At 37.7% G+C, this 11,362-nt stretch overlaps 1 protein-coding gene across 1 annotated transcript in view; it reads right to left on the bottom strand.

Annotated features, from left to right (window-relative positions):
* The window catches only part of GPD2 (glycerol-3-phosphate dehydrogenase 2), a 100,557-nt gene that overhangs the window by 11,106 nt on the left and 78,089 nt on the right, over positions 1–11,362 (bottom strand). Inside the window, exons 8-11 of the mRNA XM_015566301.1 lie at positions 3,606–3,740; positions 3,173–3,348; positions 2,457–2,588; positions 1,381–1,539 (exon numbers count right to left, since the gene is read on the bottom strand). Of these exons, the coding sequence (XP_015421787.1) occupies positions 1,381–1,539; positions 2,457–2,588; positions 3,173–3,348; positions 3,606–3,740 (602 nt within the window). The remainder of the gene's footprint in view (positions 1–1,380; positions 1,540–2,456; positions 2,589–3,172; positions 3,349–3,605; positions 3,741–11,362) is intronic.

Here is an 11,362-nt window from a genome sequence, read left to right as displayed (position 1 = left end):
AATGTAGTGAAGACCTGGGGATGGGGGCATGTGGGGTTGAAGGGGTCATGAAGTAAAAAGGGGGACATAACATAATACTTTCAACAATAAAGATCAAAATAAATAGATGATAGATGATAGATGATAGATAGATAGATAGATAGATAGATAGATAGATGAGTTCAAGCCATGATTTTAAGATAAATATGATGAGATTTGCTAATGGATTTAGATCAGGTTATGATGTCAAGCTTTAGGCCTAATCAACCAAATTTGCTTGCTGAAGCCCTAACGCTCAGTGTGATAGTATTCAGAGATGGAGCTTTTGGGGAGGTGATTAGATTTAAATGCATCTTGGGAAAAGGGTCCCCTCTCCCTCTCTCTCTCCTCCATGTGAGGACACAGCAAGAAGGCAGCTGTTTGAAAGCCAGGAAGAGGGTTCTCACCAGAACCCAACCAGGCTAGCACCCTGACCTCAGAGTTCTAGCCTTCAGACTTGAGAGAAATAAATGCCTGTTGTTGAAGCCACCCAGTCTGTAGTAGTCTAGTATCACAGCCTGAGTAGACTAAGATAGGTGGTGTTCCAAACAATAGCTCAAGGAGGAATCAAGTGTGTCGATGCCACTATTTAGTTGAGTAAAAGGAGGATGGAACATTGACAAGTATATTGAGCAAGATAGAGGTTATTGGTGAGTGTGACTGGAGTTACTACAACAAAGTGGCAGCAAAATTGCCTAAATGAAATGGGTTCTAGAAAGACCAGGAGGGAAAGAAGTAAACCAGTGAGTATAGAAAGTATTTTTTGAATAAATACATGAAAGTGATTTTGCATATTATAATAGTTTGGTTAAAAAAAAAATGAAGATCTTCTGTTTATCACAACAAGCCCAGGGCTATATATGTGGGCATCTGAGTATTACTGGCTTTCTTTTTCTAATTTGGGTGTAAATATAAAATTTCAAATGACACAAATCAATATGCATTTGATGGTCAAGTAGGAAAACTGATGGTAATAGGTTTCCTACCAAAGGCAAATTCGCAGGAGTATGAATTTCACTGCAGATTACATTCTAAGAGTGTTTTCAGTGAAAACCAGAAAAAGGTCTACCCACAATCATTATGTTTTGTTTTGTTTTTTTCAGGAATTATGACCATGAATTTGATAGCATTTTTCTACAAGGATTTTTCCAGAAACAACCAACACATTTTGGAACAAGAACATCTTTCCAGTTTCCTAACACTTGGCAATATTAAACACACACACACACACACACACACACACTCATAGGAACTGGCAAGAAATCTAAAGTCACCACAAAAACTATGCTAGCCTCTATTAACAGATCCCAACATTACATCTTAATAATGGTTACTATAATTTTAAAGACTTCTATATAATACCTGTTTTTTAGCATCATTCCAATTCAATTCTCTGCCCATCAGCTCAACAATCCTGGGTAGGGCTTCCTCCGCTGCCTGGACATTTAGAAAAGCCAGGCGAGTGCGACGTGAAATCATATCCACCGCGGTGCAGGCATACTCCTTAATCCCATATTTCACCTGATTTTGAATTAAAGTAAAATTAGTAGTTTAGGCTTTTTTTTTAAAGAGCAAATAAAATTTTACTGAAAACAATTGTTCTTAGGAAAAGTGACAGTTTTTCTTTATAAACCCCGGTTCTGTGGTAGGCATGGGACAAACAGTGACATCATACAAGTTGCCCATCAGCCTGCCAAAGGAGTTTTGGAAACTGGGACAAATTAGTTAAGAGTTAATGCCTTCTTTCTGAATAGAACCTGCCACAAACTTGCAAACTGCCTCACTTCTCATTTACCGCCCACAGTAATCGCATACCTCTTTGCGTATACTTAATATGGATGTTAATTTACATAGCTGAGTAGGAAAAGAACGAGTATCAAAAAGTTATGGTCTCATCTCTTTAAGCTGTCCCAAGATTTCAGTCTGAGTAACCGAAAGACAGAAGCCCTGCCTTCCATCACTAAGCACATGCTTACTGGATACCCAGGTTTTAAGGGGCAGTGAATTATAACTAAATATAAAGCATGATCTCTGTTTTCATAAAATGTGAAACCTTAATGAGAAACAAAGCATAAATCTTTGAGAAGTTGAGTGTCAAATCAAGATATGTCATCAGGTAGTACATGAGTGGTACAAGAGTTGCAAATTCACAAAAAAGACAAACAACTGTGAATTAACAAGACTTGGGATAGCTCTCGAGCAGAAAGAAATCCTTTATTTTCTACTATCATGATTACCATTATCAATACCAATTTAGAGTAAAGATAAAAATGTATAAATGAAAAATATCTAGGCTGAGCAGACATTTTACTTCAGGTTTTAGCTCATTTATGTGCATTAAAACTTAGCCCACATTTTAATTGTTTTGAAAGATGAAAAACAAACAGATGAATGGCACCCCGTGCAGACAAGAGATTCCCATTTGGCCATTCACATACCTCTGCTTCAATGTATGGAAATTCTGACACCAGACGCACTCCAACAATGGGCCACCTTTTTCCAGTCACACTTGCCATTTTGGCCACCTCAAAGGCCTTGTCCCCGTAGGTGGAGGCAAGATGCTGTGCCACCTGGGGACACAAAACTGCATTAGGACTTTGAATATCAATACTTTTAGGTGCAAAGCAAAAAAAACAAACAACAAAAAAAAACCTACAAGCTTATCTTGTCAGCTTTCTACAGCCTGTAACTAATAGTTCTGGGAGGGGATTAGATTTTGATTTTGTGGGAGGAAACCACTTGGGCCCCAAGTGCTTAGGCCAGCATGAACTCTACCACACATGTATCACTGTATCAGTGACTGATGGAGCTTCAGCTTCACTCTGCTCCCAATATCACTTCTAAAGAACAGCTCCCCTGATGTTCACGACAGAGAGAATTTAGGATGTCCTGTCTGCTAGGAACAAAGCAAACAAACCCTAGATTTTAAAAGAGAAACTAAAAATGTGCTTTTTTTTTTTAGGCCACTGAAGCAAATAAGCCATTCTTTTTTTTCTTCTTTTCTCCGTTAGTTCTCGTCCACAGTGCACAGACGGAAATGAACCCCCCAAGAGGAAATTCCAATTAAGGGAGGCCACACGGTTGCTGCTTCTGCTACTGGCAATGGTGGGATTAGGCAGGTAAAGAGTAAGATAATATGGCAATGCACACCCACCTCACTTTCCAGGCCATAATCCTGGACAAGCCTGATGTAGAGGGTGGGGCTCCAATCTTTGCCCCCTTGAAGAAAAAGCCCAACTGTTCTACTTGGTCCTGCTTTCAAATTATGGGCCTTGATAGCAGCATTGATGGTATCTTCTGCCATAGAGCGATAGGTTGTCCACTTTCCCCCTACAAACAAGTTGGTAAATAATTCATTAGGATACTACCCCTTATTGTTTTATACTTAATCATTTATCAACGTATAAGTAACAAACCCACCTGTTGTTTGTAAAAAAATATATATATGGCAAAGTGATGTTAGACTTTACTCAGAATCATAAAAAAAAAAAAAAGCCTGTTGATTAGACTTCAAAGAGGTGCCAGTGTGACCGCTGAACACAAGGTCCCCTCTAAAGCTTTCCCAAGTAACAAGGTAATGCCCGTACCTGCTATCGTGATGAGGCCGCTCTCGCTGATATCCACAACATGATTCCGGGAGATGGACTGAGTGTTTGCAGACTTAGGATCTGTCACAAGGGGACGAATACCACTCCACGCTGCCAGGACATCCCCTCTCCTCACTGGGAAGGATCAATGACAAGGGGTAAGAGGATTATTCAGAGATATCTCAACAAAACCATGAAATAGTTAATAAGCAGAAAAGAGTACAGCAAAAGGAACACCTGATTATGCACTTCAAAAGGGAGAGAAAGCCCTTAACTAGTTTGGCTCAGTGCATAGAGCATCAGCCTGCAGACTGAAGGGTCCGGGTTTGACTCAGGTCAAGGGCGTATGCCCGGCCTTGGGCTCAATCCCCAGTAGGGGGTTGCAGGAGGCAGCCGATCAATGATTCTCTCTCATTATGTATGTTTCTATCTCTCACTCTCCCTTCCTCTCTGAAATCAATAAAAGGGTATTTAAAAATGGGGGGGGGGCATTTAGGGGGGAGTCCTTAAATATAAGAACTGAGTAGATAAGTACAAGAAATAATCAATCTATTTTATTACTAAGATCATCTTCATGGGGGAAAAATTGAAAAGAGAAAACAAAAGGAACAAATGCTAGCAAGCTTCAGCTGGAACAATTTGAAGTAGTTAAAAAGAACAACAAAAAAGGCAGAAACAAAATAAAAACAACCTAATAGACATGGCTTGTTGTATTTCTCCTAGAATATGTCTTCCTATCTCTTCTCAGGGAAGACACAGATCCTTAATTGAGCATTTACAGCCAGCCTAGCCTTGTCGAGCACTTGGCATACACATTTCATCTCACTTAACCTCACAAAGCCCCATAGCATTAGGTATTATTATTCTCACTGTACAGATGAAAAAAAAAAGATTGGAAAAGTTAAACCAACTTGCCCAAAGCAAACATCTTATAAATGATAGAGCAGCACATTCTTACCCATTGAATCAAGGCCTCTCAACGGCTGACAATTTCCATACTCTACTTTTTTTTTCTTTTTTCATTCCATTATCTTTATAACTGCCACAAAAATAGATATGTCTCCTCCCAATATAAGTACACAATACTTGTGTTATAGTGTTTGGAAATTCTTTGAAAAGTCAAGATACTATGAAATTTTTCTTACTATCTCTGCCAAAACATAATTACCCCTCAATACCAAACACTGATGATATAAAAACAAAATTGGACAGCATTTGCATAGCACTCATTACTGACGAAAACATGCTAAAAAGAGTAGCCTAATTGTGGTGCTGGAACACCATCAGAGGAAGGGCAAAACCTAAAGGCAGAGCTTTCAGAATCTACTCTTCTTTATCCAGATCAGCTTCAGGGTTGGCTTAGCTTCTTTCCTCTCCATTCTCCACATCAAGGAACTAACCATGTGCACAAATGCAATAGCTGCCTAATGATGCAGACTCTGGGGAGGTGATTGCTTACCTGGTTCTGTTGCACTTACTTTGGTTAAACTAGTTAATCCATTCCTGGATAATAAAGAAATACAATTTTGCTTCACCCATGACTCAGGTCATTCTTTATCTTACTCCCAGCCATTACCCATAGTAATAAAAACTGTCTGTATATAGTCTTAAAAACATCAAGAAAATGGGAAAACTGAATATCCACATGCAAAAAAATAAAAAAAGTTGTGTCCTTACTTTCCACTGTATATAAAAATTAACTCAAAATGGGTCAAAAATCTGTTTACGGAGCTAAAACTATAAAACATTTAGAAGAAAATACATGGGGAAAGATTCATGACATTGGATTTGGCAATGATTTCTTGCATATGAAACCAAAGGCACTTGCTACACAAGAAAAAATAGATAAAATGGGCTTCATCAAAATTAAAAATGTTTGCACATCAAAAGACATTATCTAGTGGGAGTCAATGGGGGAAAAATGGGGTATATGTAATACTTTCAACAATAAAGAATTATTTTAAAAATTAAAATAATACATTAAAAAAGATATCAACAGAATGAAAAACAAGCCATGGGAGAAAAGTTTTTCAAATTATGTATCTGAAAAAGGGTTAATATCTAGGATATATAAACAAGAACTCCTAAAACTCAGTAACTAAAAAAATAAATAACCCGTTTGAAAAAAGATTTGAATAAGTATTTATCCAAAGAAGGTGTACAAATGGCCAATAAGCACATAAAAAGATGCTCAATATCACTAATCATTAGGAAAATATAAATGAAAACCATAATGATACCCAACTTCATACCCATTAGGATGGCTATTATAAAAATTTTATTTTAAAAAAACACACAAAATAACAAATGTTGGGAAGGAAGTGGAGAAATTGGGATATCTTGTGTATTTTAGATGGGAAGGCAAAATGATGCAGCTCCTATGGGTAAAAGCATGGCAGTTCCTCAAAAAATTTAGAATTACCAGACGACCTGGCAATTACACTTCTGGGTTCATAACGAAAAGAATAGAAAGCAGAGAAAATTCAATTCACAGAAACATCATTTGTAATGGCCAAAACGTGGAAACAACCCAAGTGTCCACAAACAGATCAATGGATAAATAAAATGTATTATATATGTGCAATGGATTATTATTCAGCTTTGAAAAGGAAATTCTGAAACACTCTATAGCATGGATGAACATTGAAGACATAATGCTAAGTAAAGTAAACCAGGCACAAAAGCATAAGTATTATGATTCCATTTATATAATGTGCCTAGAGTGGTCAAATTCATAGAAACAGAAAGTAAAACCATGGTCACCAGAGGGAGGAGAAGGGAAGAATGGGGAGTGAGTGCACTCTCTAAAAATCAATAAAAACATGTTTTTTAAAGAAGTTATATTGGAACTAAGTTAAACCTAGCATATTTTAAAATGGCTCTTTAAGGGCCACACATGATTGTATGCTGAAAGAAGAGGTACCCATATACCTCTACGGGGTGGCTAATCAAACCCATATCCAAACACTGTATCTGAAACATAACCTGGTGAGGAAAGCCTCAGGCATCCCGGCTTCTCAACTGGAGCCCACAAGGAAGTCTCGATGCTGGGATCCCAGACCTCGAACTGCCCCTCTGATGTGTGCATTCTCTTTCATAGGTTTAAGCCTGACGGCTCATATGGAATAGGGGTTAATTCTTGCTTCACAGGATTCCATAAAAGTCTTTTAAAATATCAACATAAAGTATGTAATGTTTTAATCTTTACAAAAAGCCCAACTAGGAACTTACCACTATTTTCCATTAGAGTTCAAATCACCCTGAGTTAAAAATAAAACTTAGCCAACCACTTAGAACGTCACTGTGGTCACCACAAAGTCTGCAGAGTGTGTCTGTGAAATTCCTTAGGTAGCCACGCTGACCAGGAATTTGGTTTCAACTCTTAAAGCCCTCTGACTGATACTAAAATTATTTCATGGAAAATTAGACTTTCTAGAGTAAATCTGAAGCATATGCAAATAATCTTGGTAGCGAATGCTTTCCCTTTTCTGGTATAACAGGAAGAAAAATACTTCTATGAAATTGTGTTTATCTGAAAGAAAAAAACAGAACTAAAACACTTTTTTTCACTCATAGAGGAACATTAACTAAAGCATTAGGTATACTGATACCATTCTTAATCCTACTTTTGAAATTGACACTCAATAAAGGAAAACACTACCAGGAAGAATTCACAATGTATTAGGAACTTTCCTTCATTTTGCTTGATATCTTAACATTCCGCTCTTAGCCTAAGAATTATATCAGATAAATTTTGCCATTAAATTTATTTTAAAAGGATAATCAAATTTTAAGTCACATTTAAAATATGAATCAGTCTTCATAGCCTGTAGAATTTTTATATTATTCAACCAGAGGGTGGTTGGATCAGGCTATCTCCCTACCAGTTCTCTCTCAGCCTTGAGACTAAATGATTTTTATGGATTATTCTTCAGCTATTTACTGCTGAAGACTAAAGTGCTTGTATCTCTTCACCACCCAAATTTAAGTAATGACCAGTCAGGTTTCGGGTGTAACCTACATCCATGGGACAGAGCATTGCCAAGCACATGAAACATAAATTCTAACCACTTATACAAAAGACAGCAACTAACTGAACTAACAGCTTTCTCTCATTATCACCCACAGTAATATTTTCCCACAGTATTCACCCACAGTGGAAACCTTGTACGCTGTTAAACAATCACTAACTAAAGTTCTCTGAAGAAAAGAAATTCCAATGCAGTAGACGGACCGCGCAGAGAATCTTTTACTATCGCCTGGAACTGCTGCAGCCGTGTTGAACCGTGAGGGAAACAGTCCCAGGATAAACCCAACTTGGTGAATGGCAGAGTGACGAGAAATAAGAGACATGCACTTTAGATACTGCGGAGTCACTAAATTAACCACCTCTTGAGCATTCTTATATCCAGAGTTCTTCTTTTACAAAATAATACACTATTTTATAGAACAAAAACATACAGATTCCATGACTCTGTAAAAACCTGGCTATTTCCTTCTCTAAAGGTGTACATACATCCTTCCAGATTCTGCAGTGGCACTGTCCCACAGGCTTTTCTGCAGTGATGACAGTGCTCCATGCCTGTACTGTCCAATTCACCAGCCACCTATGCATGCGGCTATTAAGCACTTGAAATGTGGTTCATGTAAACTGAATTTTAAATTGTATTTAATTTTAACTAACTTTAACTTAACTAGCCACACGCGGCTATGATATTGCACAGCTCTAGAGGAAAAGCTGCCAAGTAGTAGATCTCAGATTTGTCCTCATCAAGCTGGTGACTGCCACCACGGCCCCCTCACCCACACACCTCCAATGGAGCATCTTTTCCGTGAGATTGGACTGTACCTCCTTTGCTCATGAGAATACAACTTGCTGTAATTGCTCTCTTTTCACCCAAATAATTTTACTATCATAACATGTCCCATATTTACCATTTCAGACTATCCTCCTCTCCTACTAATCTCACAAATTCAAAAAAATAAAAAATAATTTTACTCAGTTTAGTACTCCTACCCTCAAGTTCTTACCTGGATATCAGTCCCATCACTCAGATTATAGCCAAGAGTAGGTAGTGAACATCACCTACTTTAACTCTCAATGATACAATGTGTGAAGCAAATAACTCAGCTCAAGGTGGTGATGCTTCAGAGCTCAAAGATTCATCTTGATTTTTCTGGTTCTCATACTTCCAGGATCGCTGCCTCCTGCACACCACACTGGGGATTGAGCCCACAACCCAGACATGTGCCCTGACTGGGAATTGAACTGTAACCTCCCGGTTCATAGGCCGATGCTCAACCACGGAGCCAAGCCGGCCGGGCTATATTTAAATAATTGTATATTCCCTTTCAAAATAAATGAACACTTTAAACAAGATGACAGGAAATAACACTACTATTAACATTGAGAAAAAGCCTCATTAAACACCACTTTTTTAGAGTGGCTTACCCAGATGGCACCTAGTTGATTTTTAAGTGTCAACTGCCCAGATGTAAAAAACAAACAAACAAACAAAATAAAAAAAACACAAGTACCTCCAGAGTGTATGTAAGCCCTTGGCAATATTTTCTAAAGGGCAGTTAGAAAATAAAATTGTCCTACCATCATGTCTAAGAAGTATTATACAATGCTGATAAACAACTATTTCAGGTTTTAGTATATATAACATATAAGGAATAAAATACCACAGAAATAGTAAAGTTTGCACAGACATTGTTCACAGCTGGTTGAAAAGACTAAATACTTATGTGATTTTTCAAATTATAATTAATATTTTTACTCTTAAAAACTTGGCAAGACAAGTGTTTGTTTTAACATTAATAGGAAATGAAGCCCCTGGGAAGTGACAATTAAGAGCTAAATGTGTGTTTTCGTTTCACATCAGTAATCTAGCCATACGTTTGGGGGCGTCCTTTCTCATGTGTGCCACTTTCGAAAAATCAATAAAAAGCATGTGAAATATCTAAATGAACACAGGGGAAATAGTGTCAGAAATCAATACTTCTCTACCAGCATGTTTAACCTGCTGAAATGAAGTGTTAAGCACAGAAATAGGATACCATATTACATTTATATACTAATGAAACCAGAAAAAGCAAAACATGTGACACTATAATTAAACAGCTGGAAGACATCCAAGCCTGTGTAAGTTGATAACCTTGGTACAATCTCTGGCAGTGAAAAGGCAGGTCTGCAGTGAGTTGATATGGCCAGTGCAGTTGTTAATTGAATAGCAGGCAATCTATAAACACTACTAATTGCATATGTGAAAACCTGTGCACAACTAGAAAAGCTGCCTAGAGAAGCACTCCAGAAAAACTACGTGGATAAAGCACTTGGCAAATCTTCTGTCTCTCTCAATCCCTGTGAGTCGGAGCTTAGTTTCGCCACTGCATCCTTCTGATTAACCTGCACACAGCAGACTTAATGGTACATTTTTCAAAGGATCATTTTTCTTCCTAACCAGATATGCACCGCACAACTATCAATTACCCACTCGTTTCAGAAAAGAATAAACAAGCAATCTAGAAAATTCAGCTTGTGAATGGAAAGCTTTCTACATCGTAAAAGAAGACATGGTCTTATTCCCAACAGGCAAAATGCTTTGCGGAATTGTTCCGGCGCATTTTGCAGAAGTGTGGCAGCTGCTGCGAACAGCATGGAGTGTTAAGATTTGACACTTTTTTTTTTTTTCCTTAAGGATATAGCCATTTGGGGAGGCTCAGAAACTGTTGTCAGAATTTTACTATTCATCCATTTAATAAATCCTTTTAAAATGATTATTGCTCTAGGATCTAAATCAAACTTTTTAAAGTTTTGAATCTGTAAAGAAGATGGCTTAGCCCAAGGTTTTAGTTAGGAAACACGGGATCTCCTCCAGTTTAATATACAAATTCAAATAAGGCCAGTTAGGAGGAAAGGTTGTTATCATTCGAAGAGTGTCGAGCAGCTCCCATAAACTGAATTGAGACTTAATCCACTCCGTAGTAAATATAATACCACATCATGAAACCTGAAACTACCAATCAGGGTATTGTACCATTTTCAGAAGCACAAGTATTGAGGCCAGACTGACTTGTACTCAACTCACACCATGTCCCGAACACAAAAGAGTTATTGGCAAGAAACTTCAGACTGCTGGGACTCAGTTTCTTCATCTATGAAGTGGGAATTAAAATATACCTCATAAGGTTGCTCTGAGGAATCAAAGAGATAATATAGGCAATATGGTTAGCAGAGTGTGTAGCATAAAAGTGCTCAATAAGGTAGACTTCATAAAAAACAAAGCATGTGTTAACCATTATAAACAAATGGAAAGATTAAAATAGGTGTAGCAACAGCATGTCATCAAATAACTCAATGGTTCCTGATGCTGAGTTTTCTCCCATGTTTCCTCAGGATAGAAGAGAAATTCCTTGGAAAAAATACAAATTTGAATGTCTCACTTTAAGATATAGACATCCCTTAGCTAACACTCTCCCAAAACTAAGGGTAATTCCTCAAGGCTCTCGTTCACTTAGAAATAAAAATGAAAAGCAACTATAAAGAATCATGCATTGTAACAAAGGGTAAGTTTATAAGTAGGAAGCTGTGACACGTGGGGTGCACAGGAAATGAATGAAGTATGTGAAAGAGCTGGGGTCTCTGCTTTTTATCCCAGGTATTTGCTATCTGGAGAACTCCTCCTCTCAAAAGTCCCCAGACCACCAGAGAAAGGCTGGATTAAGTGTTGAGAGAGATGTTCATTTCCATC

This window comes from Myotis davidii, unplaced genomic scaffold (assembly GCF_000327345.1).
Source record: "Myotis davidii unplaced genomic scaffold, ASM32734v1 scaffold433, whole genome shotgun sequence".
NCBI lineage: Eukaryota > Metazoa > Chordata > Mammalia > Chiroptera > Vespertilionidae > Myotis > Myotis davidii.
Note: the sequence above shows the minus strand (reverse complement) of the source record. Positions and strands in the feature narration are given on the sequence as shown.